This window comes from Mus musculus, chromosome 10, assembly GCF_000001635.26.
Source record: "Mus musculus strain C57BL/6J chromosome 10, GRCm38.p6 C57BL/6J".
In the NCBI taxonomy this organism is placed as follows: Eukaryota; Metazoa; Chordata; class Mammalia; order Rodentia; family Muridae; genus Mus; species Mus musculus.
In genome coordinates, this window is record NC_000076.6 from 6,354,959 (window position 1) to 6,371,056 (window position 16,098).

General features: G+C 41.0%; 1 protein-coding gene across 1 annotated transcript; it reads left to right on the forward strand.

Moving 5' to 3' along the window:
* Positions 1-8,137: 8,137 nt before the first annotated feature.
* Positions 8,138-13,529, forward strand: Gm3213 (predicted gene 3213). Its single transcript, XM_001476000.2, has 3 exons — positions 8,138-8,226; positions 12,732-12,851; positions 13,217-13,529. The coding sequence occupies exons 1-3, from the start codon at positions 8,138-8,140 to the stop codon at positions 13,527-13,529; spliced, it is 522 nt and encodes a 173-aa protein (XP_001476050.2).
* The last annotated feature ends 2,569 nt before the right edge of the window (positions 13,530-16,098 follow it).

A 16,098-nucleotide genomic window follows, 5' to 3' on the forward strand; every position in this document is an offset into this window, starting at 1 on the left:
AGTATAGTGAGATATAAGGTACAATATGTAAAACATATGAAACTGAAGAAGAACGAACACCAAAGTGTGGACACTTTGCTCATTCTTAGAATTGGACACAATCACCCATGGAAGGAGTTACAGAGACAAAGTTTGGAGCTGAGACAAATGGATGGTCCATCTAGAGACTGCCATATCCAGGGATCCATCCCATAATTAGCCTCCAAGCGATGACACCATTGCATACACTAGCAAGCCTTTGTTGCAAGGATGGTGATATAGCTGTCCCTTGTGAGACTAGGCCGGGGCCTAGCAAACACAGAAGTGGATGCTCACAGTCAACTATTGGATGGATCACAGGGCCCCCAATGGAGGAGCTAGAGAAAGTATCCAAGGAGCTAAAGAGATCTGCAACCCTATTGGAGGAACAACGTTATTAACCCCAGAGCTCTTGACTCTAGCTCCATATGTATCAAAAGATGACCTAGTCGGCCATCACTGGAAAGAGAGGCCCATTGGTCAGGCAAACGTTATATGCCCCAGTACAGGGGAACGCCAGGGCCAAAAAATGGGAATGGGTGGGTAGGGGAGTGGCGGGGGGGGGGGGACTTTTGGGATAGCATTGGAAATGTAATTGAAGAAAATACGTAATAAAAAAAAAGAAAAAAAAAAGAGTGTTAAAAAAAAAAAAGAACACATGCTCTACTATGTTCATAGCAGCCCTATTTATAATAGCCAAAACCTGGAACTAACCCAGATTTCTTTCAACAGAGGAATGGATTCAGAAAATGTGGTACATTTACACAATGGAGTATTACCCAGCAATTAAAAACAATGAAATTCTTAGGCACATGGATGTATCTGGAGAGTATCATCCTAAGTGACGTAACCCAATCAGAAAAGAAGTCACTCGATATGCACTCACTGATAACCTAGAATTTCCAAGATATAATTTTCAAAACACAAGAAAATCAAGAAGAAGAAAGACCAATGTGTGGATACTTCATTCCTCCCTAGAATAGGGAATAAAATACCCATGGAAGGTATTGCAGAGAAAGTGTGGAGTTAAGACGAAAGGATGGACCATCCAGAGACTGCCCCACATGATTATGGGGGTCCATCCCATAATCAGTCACCAAACACAGACACTATTGCATATTCCAGCAAGATTTTGCTGAAAGACCCTTATATAGCTGTCTCTTGTGAGGCTATGCCAGTGCCTGGCAAACATAGAAGTGGATGCTCACAGTTAGCTATTGGATGGAACATAGGGCCCCCAATAGAAGAGGTAGAGAATGTACCCAAGGAGCTGAAGGGGTCTGCAGCCCTCTAGGTGGAACAACAATATGAACTAACCAGTGCCCCCAGAGCTCATGTCTCTAGCTGCATGTGTAGCAGAAGATGGCCTAGTTGGCCATCACTGGGAAGAGAGGCCCCTTGGTCTTGCAAACTTTATATGCACCAGTACAGGGGAACGCCAGGGCCAAGAAGTGGGAGTGAGTGGGTAGGGAAGCAGGGTGGGGGGAAGATAGCATTTGAAATGTAAATGAAGAAAATATCTAATAAAATATTAAAAAAAAATTTACAGTGTCACAGTAGAATCCTCAACCAGAAAATGGCAAAGCTGTGAAGGTCAAGGGCCACTCTTACTGCCATGACAGAACCGTATTACTGAAATTTTCCTGGTATGTGAATAATTACATTTTAAGACTATAGAAAACTTTTCCCTTTTTCTTCTTTTGAAAGTATAATGGGCTAGAAGTGTAATTAAAATTGAAAACACTTGAGTAGGCTTTTGGAAAACATTCTTAGACCCTTTAAAATCTGGAAAAAAACCTGAGATATTTTTAAAAGATATTTCAACAGAATGGAAAAGCATAAACTCAAGGGAGAGTTGCTAGAATTACAAGATATGGGCATATGCATATAACATCCCTGCCAGGAGCCACCTGCAGTCAGCTGATGACTGTCCAATGCTATGAATGTTAAACACATTGTGTTTTGTCCCAGTAGGTCGATTTATATCTCAGGCTGAGTCTAATTAGATGTTTGATGGCTATGAGAATGTGTATATGTTGTGCCTTCACATAAGGTTGCTGCAGGTTTCAGTTTCTGAGTTTTGAAATAGACCATCTAGAGACTGCCATACCCAGGGATCCATCCCATAATCAGCCTCCAAACGCTGACACCATTACATACTCCAACAAGATTTTGCTGAAAGGACCCTGATATAGCTGTCTCTTGTGAGGTATGCCGGGCCCTGGCAAACATAGAAGTGGATGCTCACAGTCAGCTATTGGATAGATCACAGGGCCCCCAGTGGAGGAGCTAGAGAAAGTACCCAAGGAGCTGAAGGGGTCTGCAACCCTATAGGTGGAACAACAATATAAACTAACCAATACTCCAAGAGCTCATGTCTCTAGCTGCATATATATCAGAAGTTGGCCTAGACGGCCATCATTGGGAAGAAAGGCCACTTGGTCTAGCAAACTTTATATGCCTCAGTACGGGGGAATGCCAGGGCCAAGAAGTGGGAGTGGATGAGTAGGGCAGTGGGGGTGGGGAGGAGGGTATAGGGCACTTTTGGGATAGCATTTGAAATGTAAATGAAGAAAATACCTAATTAAAAAAATAAATTAAAAAATAAAAAGAATGTCTTCTCTGCTGCTCAGAGCAAAGCACTTGAACACGTATACCTTGGGCAGAGGACAGATGGGAGCTGGCTTTCATGACTACAGTATTCATATATGACTAATGGATTTTCTATATAGAACATATTACTATCTTTTGAGTTGTTTAAAACTAATGCATAATAGTGTGTAGTCTCTACTATTCTAAGTACAAATCAGGCATGACCCTGCTTAGCATCAGAGACCAGAGATCAGGGTGGTGTGGCCATAGATCACAGTGACTATTTTCATATGTATAGCTAAATACATGCTGAAACAGATTAAGGGATAAATGAGTCCCTTTGGCTCATGATTTGTGCCGCAGACGAACCTTATTTGGGTCCTCGATCCACGGGCTAAACTCAGGTTCCAATGGCTACAGGCGAGCAAGGAGTTGGTGAGGATGACAAACAAATATGGACACAAGGGAGTGTGTGGTATCTTAATGTATTTTTGTTGAAGTGAGCATCAGTCTTTTATATTACAGGAAACAAATATATTAAGTGATACATTAAGGCCATTCAAGGTACATTGAAGTTATCTGATGCAAAATTACTTTTACAACAAAACAGAGGAATGCATACTTAAAAGCTAACAGGAACCAACTGGGATAAAATCAATGTTAACAACTGGGATCAAAAGCAGCCCCACCTAAGGTCAGCTTAATCTTAGAAGCCAGGGGCAAGGGCTTCATGCCCTTGACATAGTTCCAATTCTAGTCTATTGTATAGTCCACCTTCCCCCTAGGCCATTGTAAAATCCTGTGTATGGGTGTAACTCAGCTATCTATAGTTCTAAGTATCTACTCTATTTCCTCCCTAGAGCACAACTTTCCTCCTTCCTAGATAATTGTAAGTTCCTGTGTAGGGCAGTGACTCAGCTATCCAAGTGCAGGTTTGGCTCAAGGACTGCCTAGGACTGCTGAAGAATCTAACTTAGCTATAGGTCAAAATCAATCCTCAGAGGTACTTATAATAAAACAGTATTGAGGGAAAGCACACAGATCCATTTACCAACCAAAGCAAAGACAGATTTGGAGCATTCATTATTACAGGATGCCACGGTTTCAGGAGACTAAGTTTCTGTGAACTTTTCACCTTGAAACTGTGTCCAGGCTTTTGGGCCTGTCACGTGGGTCACTACTGGAATGGATGTGGCAGATTTGGAAAGGACATAGTCTGTCATAGTGGAGAAGGTACATTGATGGGTGTGATGAGAATGGCTCACTGCTCTGACAGTAGAAACAAACAGCATAGCTTGCTTACATATCAGTAGACTAGGAAGCTGAGACATTTGCTGGATCCAGGCTGTAATATAACCTAAAACTCCGAACTCATATCCTTATGCTTTGTGGACAATTCGTACATTAGAAGGTTCTATAACCTCTTACAACAACATCACCATACAGGAACCAACTGTTTAAACATGTGAGGTCGTGGAGTGTTTTAACTCCAAACTATAACATAGGGGCTGACTGTACTCTGAAAGGCTGTCATGCCTGTAGTATGCTTTACTTCTGACCATCTATGGGGAACCTATGTGATTGTATATGCCTCCTTCACCAGGATAAGGATGTTCGCTTCTATCCACTTCATGGAGTAGGTGTTGACCGTTTTCAGGTCCCTTTGTGTTTCTGACTTTGACTATAGGCTGTTCTCCCAATCAGTTCAACAATAGGAAATGAATTCATTTAACAGTTTTGAAAAGTCTCATGTTCTAAGAAATGAACTATTGTTTGGATTCTTGGTTGTTAATATTTTGTTAAGAAAGTTGTGTCTCTGTTGACGTGTAGCTTTCTTCTCCCATATGTTTTTTATAATACCTCTAGGTTTAGAGAACTTGAGCCTTAGAATGAATTGCAACTATTTCGGAATGGAGTTGTAGTTAAATAGCATTTCTTCTTTTACTTTTCAGTAGAATTCTCTGATACTATCTAGGCATAGTGTTCTGGGTTTCTATAGGTTTTGAGTTATTGATTCGGTTTCTGTAGGAGTCATGGGACTGGTTATGTGTCTGTGTCTCTTCAATTTAGCCTGTTAGGTGGTTTTCTTTCTAGGAATTGGTTCCTATCACTGAAATTATCCAACTCATCACCAATATAAGCTGCTCAGAGTACCACTTAGTTCTCCTTTAGTGTTTAGAGCATCAGTATCACAACATAGCACTGTTAATATCTTCTGTTTTCTTTACTTATCCACTGATAGCTGATTCCATGTCTTTATCCTTGTGCATAGTGATATAACATAGGTTAGTACAGGTGTCTCTTTCATATGCTGATTTCATTTGATTTATGATACGTAGGTAACCATCTCATGAGACTTACCTGCTTGTTTATTAGGAGAAGCTCCACAGTGTTCTCCAGAATGGCTGTCAATTCACATTATCAGCAGTGAGCTCACTCTTCCACACCCTCGGCATTTGCTGCTATGACTGTCTGTCATTGTAGTGCTAGCCACTCTACCTGTGGTGAGAATCTAGCCCATCATTAGTTTGACTCATGTGTCCCAGTGCTTGCTGTGTCTTTTCTATTCAATGTAACGTCAACAGATTGACCAGCCCTTTGAGAAAAGCCTTCATTTCAGTCACTGGGTTTATTTCTAGCACATCGTGATTTGTCAGAGTTTCTGTCTCTGCTCACTCCGGCCTTGTGCTGTTTCCTGTCGTTGTCATGTGAAGTTTTCCTGTCAATTTTCTTACCATATTAATGATATCTGTTTTCAAACTGCCTGCCTTATAATTCTAACAAGGGTGGTTTCTGTGACTTTGATACTTCTGTCGCCCTTACTAATTTTAATTTTAAAAAAAGGAATATTTAATCAATAAATGAAATTGAGATGAATATTATATGAGACTCACACTGAGGAGGCAGGCAAGGAAAATGGTCCCTTGGTATGAGGTGCTATGTTAGCAGCTGATCTGACTCTACTGGCTACTATAGCTTCAGGTACCAGGAGGTTCAGTTTGCCCGTGTTCCTGCTTTGATTTCTCTTTATTCTGGCCCTTCACTCATCATTTGTCATAGGGAGCCTGTGTCTATAGTTCTTTCTCTAAAATATCTTGATTATTCAGGAATCCTAAGGTTGAGAGAGGAAGCAGAGAGTAGGAAAATGGGGCTGCCCACTAATATTGTAATTGTGTCTTAGCATTGGAGCAGGTCTATGTTGTAGGTTTTAGCCCTGCTGTCCTGCTGTCATGTGTTTTTTCTTGGCTCTGTCCCCTCAGCAATGGAGGGCGACCCTGTATTTCTTTAATTGGACCAGTTTTTGTTCTACTCAGAAAGGCAGGCTTTTCTCAACTGGAGGGCTTATGAGCAAATGTTATTATTGTTGTTTGGTTGGTTTTTATTTTATTTTTCCTCTTCCACTGTCAGGGTCAGGAGAGTTTATTAGGGAATTCTCATCATAAAACCTGGGGTTGGGGCTGGGTGTTAGTAATAAAGCCACGAAAATTGTCAGAAGACCCATAAAAATTCTCTTCTGGAAGGTTTCTACTCTCGCACCTGCCCTCACTAAGGCCAACCTTGCACGTACGCATTCCCTTTGGTTTTCAACTCTCTTGGATTCTGCATCAGGACAGGATGCTTGCTATGGATGTGTCTGCCGACACCTGCTTCTTCTGATTTAGGAGAATGGAGAGACCTGGCTTTTCTTGTAGTCTCAACGCAAATCATTGATTTTTTTTTTAGGTTTTATTTGTTGTAAAAATGGATATGATAACTTTAAAACTCTTTTTGTAGCAGAGATGAAACCTTATAATTGCTGTCTTTGTGAACTTTGGAGATTTTCAATTTTCAAGTTAATCTTTACCAAAGAATCAGCTTTTTGCTACTGAGATAATATATAAGTAGACCTTCAACAATCTAAGATGTAACTCTCAAGTACTCTATTGGTAGTGGATGCTACTAGCATCAGAAAATGGTCTTTCTCAAGAGGTACAGGCAGATTTTGTTTTGAAATCTGTGGAATGTCACACAGTATGATGAAGTTTCTTATAACAACCTCAGAAAATACATGGCCAGGGGCTACATCAGTGACATGAGGCATATTTACTTTCACCCACAGGTTCTATATTAAACCACACATTTATGTGATTGAGGCCACATAGGGGAAGTAGTTTTGTGTACTGCACAGTCAGATGGATTACCTGTTTTCAAAGAAGAAATACATACAAAACTAACATTAAGATAAGACTGTAAAAAGGATTATTTCAAATTTGCTATAAAGTCATAACTTTTCATTTGATTTTTAACACTTTTTCTCCATCAGAAACACACACACAACAATTATAAAATTATTTCCTGCTTTCCTCATATATTATTATAGCTGAAGTTTGCCCAGATACTTCTGCAATATATGTACAAATAAATTAGCATCTAAAACACTTTCTCATTTATGGATATATCTAACATGTTTCTGTGTTTGGATCTCATTCATTAATATGTTTTAATTCTAAGTTTGAGACTCATTAAGTCAAAGGGTATCAGAAATAATTTTAGATATGACTGCAATAATTTTTCTTCTGCACTGTGTGGTATCAGAGGAATGAGTTATTGCACACTTTCAGTGATCTATGTGGAATGCTAATTGCCTAATGTCTGCTATAATTTGGATATTTTTTTCATTCAGAGGGTTACACACTACAGGCTTGATCCTTAGTGTGGGATGCTGAGCATTGGTAACATTTTTAAGAAGTGGGGCCTCCTAGAAGGTATTGTGACTATTTGTGTCACCACAAGAGAGTATAGTTGTTTAAACAGACCCTATTGTCTCCTTGGTTCTTCACTTATATGCTTCTTGGTGCCATCCACACATTGTTGATCTTATAGGCATGTTGAATCTGAGTTAAGGTGATTTGTAACCTCAACTGAAATTGTCATGAAAGACCAGGGAGACAAGTAGTCCATGGTTGTGTTTTATAAAGATAAAAAGAGAAGGAAAATGTTCAGTGGATGTGCAGTCAGATGTGGGGGAAAATGAGGCATCCCTTCCTACTGAAGGACCAGTCACACTACAGTATAGTATAGACTAGACGTTATTCAAGGCATGGGAAGGGGAGTTGAGGGAGTAGAGATAGAAAAAGGCAGAGAGAGAGAGAGAGAGAGAGAGAGAGAGAGAGAGAGAGAGAGAGAGAGAGGAGAGAGAGAAGAGAGAAGAGAGAAGAGAGAAGAGAGAAGAGAGAAGAGAGAAGAGAGAAGAGAGAAGAGAGAAGAGAAGAGAGAAGAGAGAGAGACGAGAGAAGAAGAGTAGAGGCAGGTTATGAGCATGTGGAGAGAAAGGGGAGGAAGGGAATGGAGAGAGGGGGAGCAGGAACAAGGGGACAGAGCAGGAACAAAAGAACAAGAGAGCAAGAGAGAGAGGAGGGGGCAAACAGCCCCTTTTATAGTGAATTAGGCAGACCAGGCTGTTGCCAGATAACTGTTGGGTAGAGCCTAGACTAAATGCCAACATCTACAGTTGCAGGAGAGGAACTCTTTCAGAGATTCTTCAAGAATGCCCACCAATATTGTGGCCTGGATACATGCTTCCCATGGGAAACCTGCAGACACCCTGCTCCCCAGGGACCCCTGCTGGACTGGATGGTACAGAAGACAGACAATCCTCTCAAGCTCAAGATCACTCGATCCTGATCATGACCACCTGGATTCTGGTTCCTTCCCCCATCCTATGTGCCTGTCCACCAAACCTGTTACCTGTTATAGCACTCACTGTCTCCCTTCTTTTGGGGTTGGGGGAAGCTGGGGAAGCCACCAGTACCTCTACTTTGGTCTTACAAGGGAAAAATTATGACAGCCTGAGGGCAGCCAATGATTTAGATAAAGAGACTAGAAACTTCCATCGGTCGCCTTCAAAAATTGTTGACTGCATTATCAGAAGTCGTACTACAGAATAGGAGGGGATTAGACTTAACTTTTCCTTCAGAAAGGAGGGCTATGCGCTGCCTTAGCTGAGAAGTGTTGCTTTTATATAGACCACTCTGGGGTTGTTAAAGATTCAATGGCCAAGGTGAGAGATGGGCTAGCCAAGCAGAAGAGAGAACGAGAACAGAGTCAGGGCTGGTTCGAGTCTTGGTTAACTCCTCCCCTTGGTTAACCACCCTCATATCCACCTTGGTAGGACCCCTAATTGTTCTCCTGCTATTGTTGACCTTTGAGCCCTGCATATTGAACAAGCTTATAGCTTTCATAAAACAGAATAGGGGCAGTGGGGCTGATGGTCCTGGGCCAACAATATGAGACCCTGAGGACATGACATGAAGAATATGAGTTAATTACCCAAGACTCCTGAGCGAAACTGCAGGATTGGAGCTTGTATAAGAAGCAGGGGGAAATGAGGAACCCTAAGGGCTTTTTCTAGTTCAAACCCTCCTTACATCTTCCCCCTCCCACCTGGGGTCAAGGCTAGGCCAAGTTCCATTCTCCACCTATAAGAATACTCTTGAGTAAAATATTCTTAGAATGTACTATTAGTCACTTGATCATCTAGAAAGTCCCATGTTAAGTTCAAATGTGTGTCACACTTGCTAGACAATAGATTTAAAAGTCAATATGCTTAGCCAATAAGTTTGAACTGTAACCTTGTAAGTTGTGCCTCTAAAAAGTATAAAAACTGCTTGTAATAGACATTTGGGGTCGCTTTCTTGTCACTCGCCTAGAGAGACTGATTGAGGGTTGATCCTGAAAAGATGGAAAACAAACCTCTTGCTTTTACATTGGAAAAAAAAAATGCCCTCTGAAATCATGACAGGAAAGTCTCTGCTCTCAACTCCAACAAGGTAGTCACTAACTGTGAGCAACACTCACCTAGGGAAGCCTGGGGCAGTTTTAAAAAGTCAGCCCAGGAGACCAGCCAGATTGGCAGCAGCCAGCACAGCTCTGAAGGGGAAGGGAGCTCTTTGTCTTACAGGACTCTATTCTAGCAGTGGGAGTGGGTGCTGTACTTCTTGCATGGATCTCCCCTTGCAGTGGGAGCAGGATGCTGTGCTTACAGCTTTGTGATTTCATGTCTGCCCTGCTGCATTCCTCTATGGCTTGGGGTGATCTCTCTCTCTCTCTCTCTCTCTCTCTCTCTCTCTCTCTCTCTCTCTCTCTCTCTCTCTCTCTCCCTCTCCTTTTTCCTTCACACTGGTGGTACCAGTACAACTAGCTAGTACATAGCTATGAACTTCTTTGTCTTGAGTCTCTAATGAGAATTTGGATATGGACCTTTGAGCAGTGCTGTAACTTATTGATGATAGAAAGCAAATGCAAATGACTGTATTTTGCATCTGTGACAAGGATGCAAGTCATGTGGAACAGGAAGAGAATGTTATGAATTGGATGTGATTTGTTCCCTCAAGATTTATGTTCTGGATATGTGGGCTCTGTTGTGGTCATGCTAAGAAGGGGTGAGCCTTTCAGAAGGAAAGACTAGACTTTAACTTTATGTAATACACATTTTTATCAAGACTACACCACACTTATTAAACAAACATGCACAGCACATTAAAATTGGAATAATTCATGTACCTTTCTACAACAATGTTTTGTTTCCCTGATAACATTTCTTATGAAAAATATATAAGACAGTGTGCCAGAGAATTAATAAGTATTATTACTAATCAGAAGATATATGACTTAAATTTTCTGTGATGCAAAAAGATTTTCTGTTTCCTATTACCTTTGCAGTTCATTGACCAAAGACAATTTTGCTCATTTTTGCTCAGAATAAATAATGTATAACAAAGAACTGAAAGTCATACCTGGATGTTTGCCTGTGCTCTAATTGGGAAAGACTTGACCTGAGTACTTATAACAGCAAGATTTTTCCATGTGAACTGTAGCCAACAAATTTCTAAGTAAACCTTAGTAGCAACAATGTCTTATCATGAGATGATTTATTTAGAAGACAGAGAAAATGGAGATCTCTTCATAAACTGGGAAGATAGGTAGTCATGGAGGGATACGTAAGGAACTGAGGCAGAATTAGAAAATGTGATTTGAAAAATGGTGTAAAGTTTTTAGTAGCTGAGTAGTATTCCATTATGTATATGTACTTCAGTTTTGGACCCATTCCTCTGTTGAGGGACAACTGGGTTGTTTCCAGCTTCTGGCTATTATAAATAAGGATGCTATGAATGTAGTGGAGCATGTGTCCTTGTTACATGTTGGAACATCTTGTGGGTATATGCCCAGGAGTGATATAGCTAGGTCCTCAGAGTACTATGTCCAGTTTTCCGAGGAACTGCCAGACTGATTCCAGTTTGCAATCCCACCAGCAATGGAGGAGTATTGCTCTTTTGCCACATCCTTGCCAGCATCTGCTGTGACCTGAGGTTTTGATCTGAAATAATGACTTCATTAAGGTCTTAGGCAAATGGATGGAATTAGAAAATATCATCCTGAGTGAGGTAACCCAGTCACAAAAGAAGACACACAGGATGTACTCACTGATAAGTGATATTAGCCCCAAAGCTCAAAATACCCAAGATTCAATTCATAGACCATATGAAGCTTGAGAAGAGGGAAAACCAAAGTGTGGATGCTTTAGTCCTTCTTAGAAGGGGGAACAAAATACTCACAAGAGGAAATATGGAGACAGTGTAGAGCAGAGACTGAAGGAAAGGCCATCCAGAGACTGCCCCACCTGGGGATTCATCCCATATACAGTCATCAAACTCCAGACACTATTGCAGATGCCCTGAAGTGCTTGCTGACAGACGTCTGATAAAGCTATCCCCTGAGAGGCTCTGCCAGAGCATGACAAATATAGAGGTGAATGCTTGAAGCCAACCACTGGAATGTGTGCGGGGTCACCAATGGAGGAGTTGGAAAAGGGACTGAAGGAGCTGAGGATATTTGCAGCCCCATGGGAGGAGCAACAGTGTCAATCAGCCAGACGCCCTGGAGCTCCTAGGGTCTGGATCACCAACATGGCTCCGATTACATATGTGGCAGAGGATGCCTTGTTGGACATCAGTGGGAGAAATGGTCCTTGGGCCTGAGGTGGTTAGATGCCCCAGTGTAGGGGAATGCCAGAGTAGGAAGGTAGGAGTGGGTGAGTGGGTGGGGGAGCACCCTCATAGAAGCAGGGGGAGGGGGGATGGAATAGAGGTTGTTTCCAGAGGGGAAACCTGGAAAGGGGATAACATTTGAAATGTAAATTAAAAAATAATCAATAAAATAATATATAAATATATATATATTCAATAAAATAATATATATTTCTCTTCTATATATATATGTATATATAGAATTTCTTTTATATATATATACATATACATATATATGTATGTACTGTACTACGAAGCCATGAGATATTCCCGTGGCAGGGTTGGGGGTGGGGTGTCCAAGTGCTCCCTGAAGGGATTAAAGGAGAACAAAGGATGAAGATTAAAAAGATGACTCAGTAGTTAGGAATCAGGTTCAATTCCCGGCACCCACACAACAGCTGACAGCTATGAAATTCCAGTTCCAGGGGATCTGATGTCCAATTCTCTTCCTCAAGCATTCTGTTTACATGGTATACAGACAAACCTGCAGGCCAAACACCAATACACACAAAATAAAAACAGAAAGATCCCCCCAAAAGAGAGTAAGTGTTGTTTTGTATAATGTGTATATGAGTTTTTATATGAAATAACTACATCTTTATTGATATTAATGTCTACCATGTTATAAATGTGTTCATATGCCTTTATCTGTTTGTTATATTTATGTAAACATGAATTGAAATAAATGTTTTGTTTATTTTCAGACCTTCCCCCCAACTTATATTTTAAGTTATGTTGTAATATACTTTGATAACTACATTTGGGTATAATTTAGGCAGGAATGATTGGCATGAAAATTTGAATTATCAACTATTGCTTTATTATTTATGAGAATTTAACTGACAAGTGTAGCTTCAAAAATTCAGTAAACCTCTTCACACTGTTGGCAAAATAGAAGGTGCTTAGAATGAATCTGTGCAAACATAAAAGCCAGTTCTGAGCTCGCAGCTGATCCAGGTTCAGGCTGAATCTTTGCCTCAGAAGTATTTGCATCCAAAACAGAATTCCGAGTAGCAAGCAACTTTATCTGACAAGATGACCGGGCTGCCCCTGAAGTAACATCAAGGAAACTCAGCGTTTGCTGGCAGAACCAGTTCCTGGCATTACAGCAGAACCAGATGAGAACAGTGCCCATTATTTTCCTGTGGTCATTGCTGGCACCCAGGATTCCCCCTTAGAGAAAGGGACTTTTTTTTCTTTCTTTTTCTTTTTTTGATTTTTATTAGATATTTTCTTCATTTACATTTCTAATGCTATCCCCAAAGTCCCCCATACCCTCCCTCCGCCCTGCTCCCCTACCCACTCACTCCCACTTCTTGGCCCTGGCATTCCCCTGTGCTGGGGCATATAAAGTTTGTAAGACCAAGCAAGGGTGCTCTCTTTCCACTGATGGCCGACTAGGCCATCTTCTGCTACATATGCAGCTAGAGACACGAGCTCTGGGGGTACTGGTTAGTTCATATTGTTGTTCCTCCTATAGAGTTGCAGACCCCTTCTGCTCCTTGGGTACTTTCTCTAGCTCCTCCATTGGGGGCCCTGTGTGACGGAGGGACTTTTAAACTTGAACTATTCCTTCCAGAAGAATACCCAATGGCAGCACCTAAAGTATGTTTCATGACTGAAATTTATCATCCTAATGTAAACAAGTTGGAAAAAATAGATATTTTGAAAGATAAGTGGTCCCCAGCACTGCAGATCCGCACAGTTCTGCTATCAATCCAGCCTTTATTAAGTGCTCCTAATCCAGATGATCCATTAGCAAATGATGTAGCGGAGCAATGGAAGACCAACGAAGGCCAAGGCATAGAAACAGTGACAGCATGGACTAGGCTATATGCCATGAACAATATTTAAGTCAATCAGATCATCAAGTGTACACAGCTTCTCCTGTTTTGCCAAGACTTCTTCCTTTTTTTGTTTTTGTTTTTCGTTGTTTGTTGGCATTTAATGGAGACAGTCTTAGAAACATCACAGAATAAAAGCCCAGGCATCTTCATCTTTGGTGATTACATGCACATTAGCAAATCTGTCTTGTCCTGATTCACTGTTGTAAAGAGTGAGCAGAGGCTAGAAGTACCATCCGGGTTGCTGAGAGATGCCCGGAAGCAGGACTCTCTGCCTTGACTCCTTTCCCCATCATGATTAAAGTACAAAGCATGTGAATGCAGGTAATTGTCAGGGTTAGCTGCCAGCGGTATGGGTGTTTTTATCTTACTTTTTAGGGGAAAAGGAGTTTTATTTTAATCTTATGGCCTCCTTTTCCCTTCCCCTGTCAAGGGATCTAACTGCACTGGATAAATGCTGCTAACCAGTATTTTTAAGAATATGCTCTCTAGCCAAGTCTTACTTTAGATGCTGTAGATGGGCAAGCTTTATTGTCCAAACCAAATTGGGGACTGTACTGGATAGTTCTGTGTGTCAACTTGACACAGGCTGGAGTTATTACAGAGAAATGAGCTTCACTTGGGGAATTGCCTCCATGAGATCCAGCTGTAAGGCATTTTCTCAATTAGTGTTCAAGCCAGGAGGTCCCCTTGTGGGTGATGCCATCTCTGGGCTGGTAATCTTGGTTCTATAAGAGAGCAGGCTGAGCAAGCCAGGGGAAGCAAGCCAGTAAAGAACATCCTTCCATGGCCTCTGCATCAGCTCCTGCTTCCTGACCTGCTTGAGTTCCAGTCCTGACTTCCTTTGGTGATCAACAGCAGTATGGAAATGTAAACTGAATAAACCATTTCCTCCCCAACTTGCTTCTTGGTCATGATGTTTTGTCCAGGAATAGAAACCCTGACTAAGACAGGGACATTAAATAAACATCCCAGCCCTCACTAATAACATTGTGACTTTGCTTTCAAGTGTAGATTCTCTGTGACCCTCAACTCCAACCCCAAAAGATGAATGAAAAGCTTGTGACCATTTTGTATGGCTTGTCTGGAAACTTTTATACATCTTCTTTTTTAGTAAAATATTTTTTTGTTCTTCTACAAAGAAAAAAAGCGCTGAGCATTTCAGGTCACTGTTTACAAAAAACAATTCATTGTTAGCCAGTTCCTCTGTGTATAGCCGGAATGTGTTCTAGAACAAAGCACATTGCCTGGAGGGAAGTCCCAGGAGCCTGACTCCCTAGTTTCATTCCTTCATGTCCTGGAAGGACTCATTACTGATTCCGAGCAGAGAAGATTGATTAAAGGAATTGGAATCACCTACCAGAGACAACATCCAAATCAGAACAGCCCCTACTGAAGGATTTTCACATAAATAGAAACTAATATGAATTAAGTTTATCCAGTCTAGCTTCAAATGAATGACACTCAAATTATGGATTATTTATTAGGCTCTGGGCAATTATTCAGGGACTACCCCTTATCTAATTCTCTAATTCTAGACTGACCATTTTCCCAACTGTGTGCCCCAAATATCTGCTGTTTGAATCTTCCTAGGCCATTTCTGATCCAGCCATCTGGTGTTCTGGGGAGGCATTTCATTCGGGCACTTGCTGCTGGTGCATAATGACAATGAAGACCTGTTCTCTCTTCTCCTTGGTGCGCCTTCTCCCTCTCTCTCTCTCCTTATTCCTTCTTCTTTGTTGTCCCTACTTGTGACCCCCCAATCCTGTAACTCAAACTCTGCTTCTCTCTATTCTCCCCAGTATTTTGTTGTAGCCATTTTTATTTAACCAATAGTTTTGAATTGGGGGGGGGGTTAAAATTTGCATACCAAAAGAGATGTATTTGGGAATTTACTTGTCTTGAAGTGATCAAATCTTGGGGTACATAATTTAGCATTTGAACACATAGCAGCACCAGACACACCCCCAACAAACAAATATAGAACTAAGTCTGCATGAATATAGAAGCCTTGATACCAAAGTGTCACTCATGAAGCTCTGCATCATGAGGTGTAAAATAATATGATAATAACAATATGAAGCAGATAGAAATGGAAAAGTAAGAAGATAGAGGACAGTGACAAGACCGCAAACTGACATCACTTTTACCTTTTCTCCTTCTTAAATGCCCTCCAAGGGGCATGAAGCCCTGTCTCTCCCATCCTAGGAAGTAGCTGTGTCTGAGAAATAAATTAACATCATGTAGTTTAAGAAAATACAACAGAGCATGCATTTGGTGTGGCACAGGGATACTCATAAGGAAATGAAGACTTAAGTAATTTGTAAAAGATACATTTTAAGATGCAGAGCTGGAAAATAAAATAGGAAACTGAGAAGAAAGAGACTTGAAAGGTAGGACTCTTAAGAAGTTTGTCCAAAGGATTCTTGAGTACAGCTTGTCTTTGAAGATGGTGACACTATCTTTCCTCCTGGCGCAAAAAGTCGATTTCCAATGTGCAGTTTAGTTCCTCCTTTTAAGAAGGGGCATGGAGATTATCAACTATTGTTCAATCACCTGTAATTTAAACAGTCAAATGA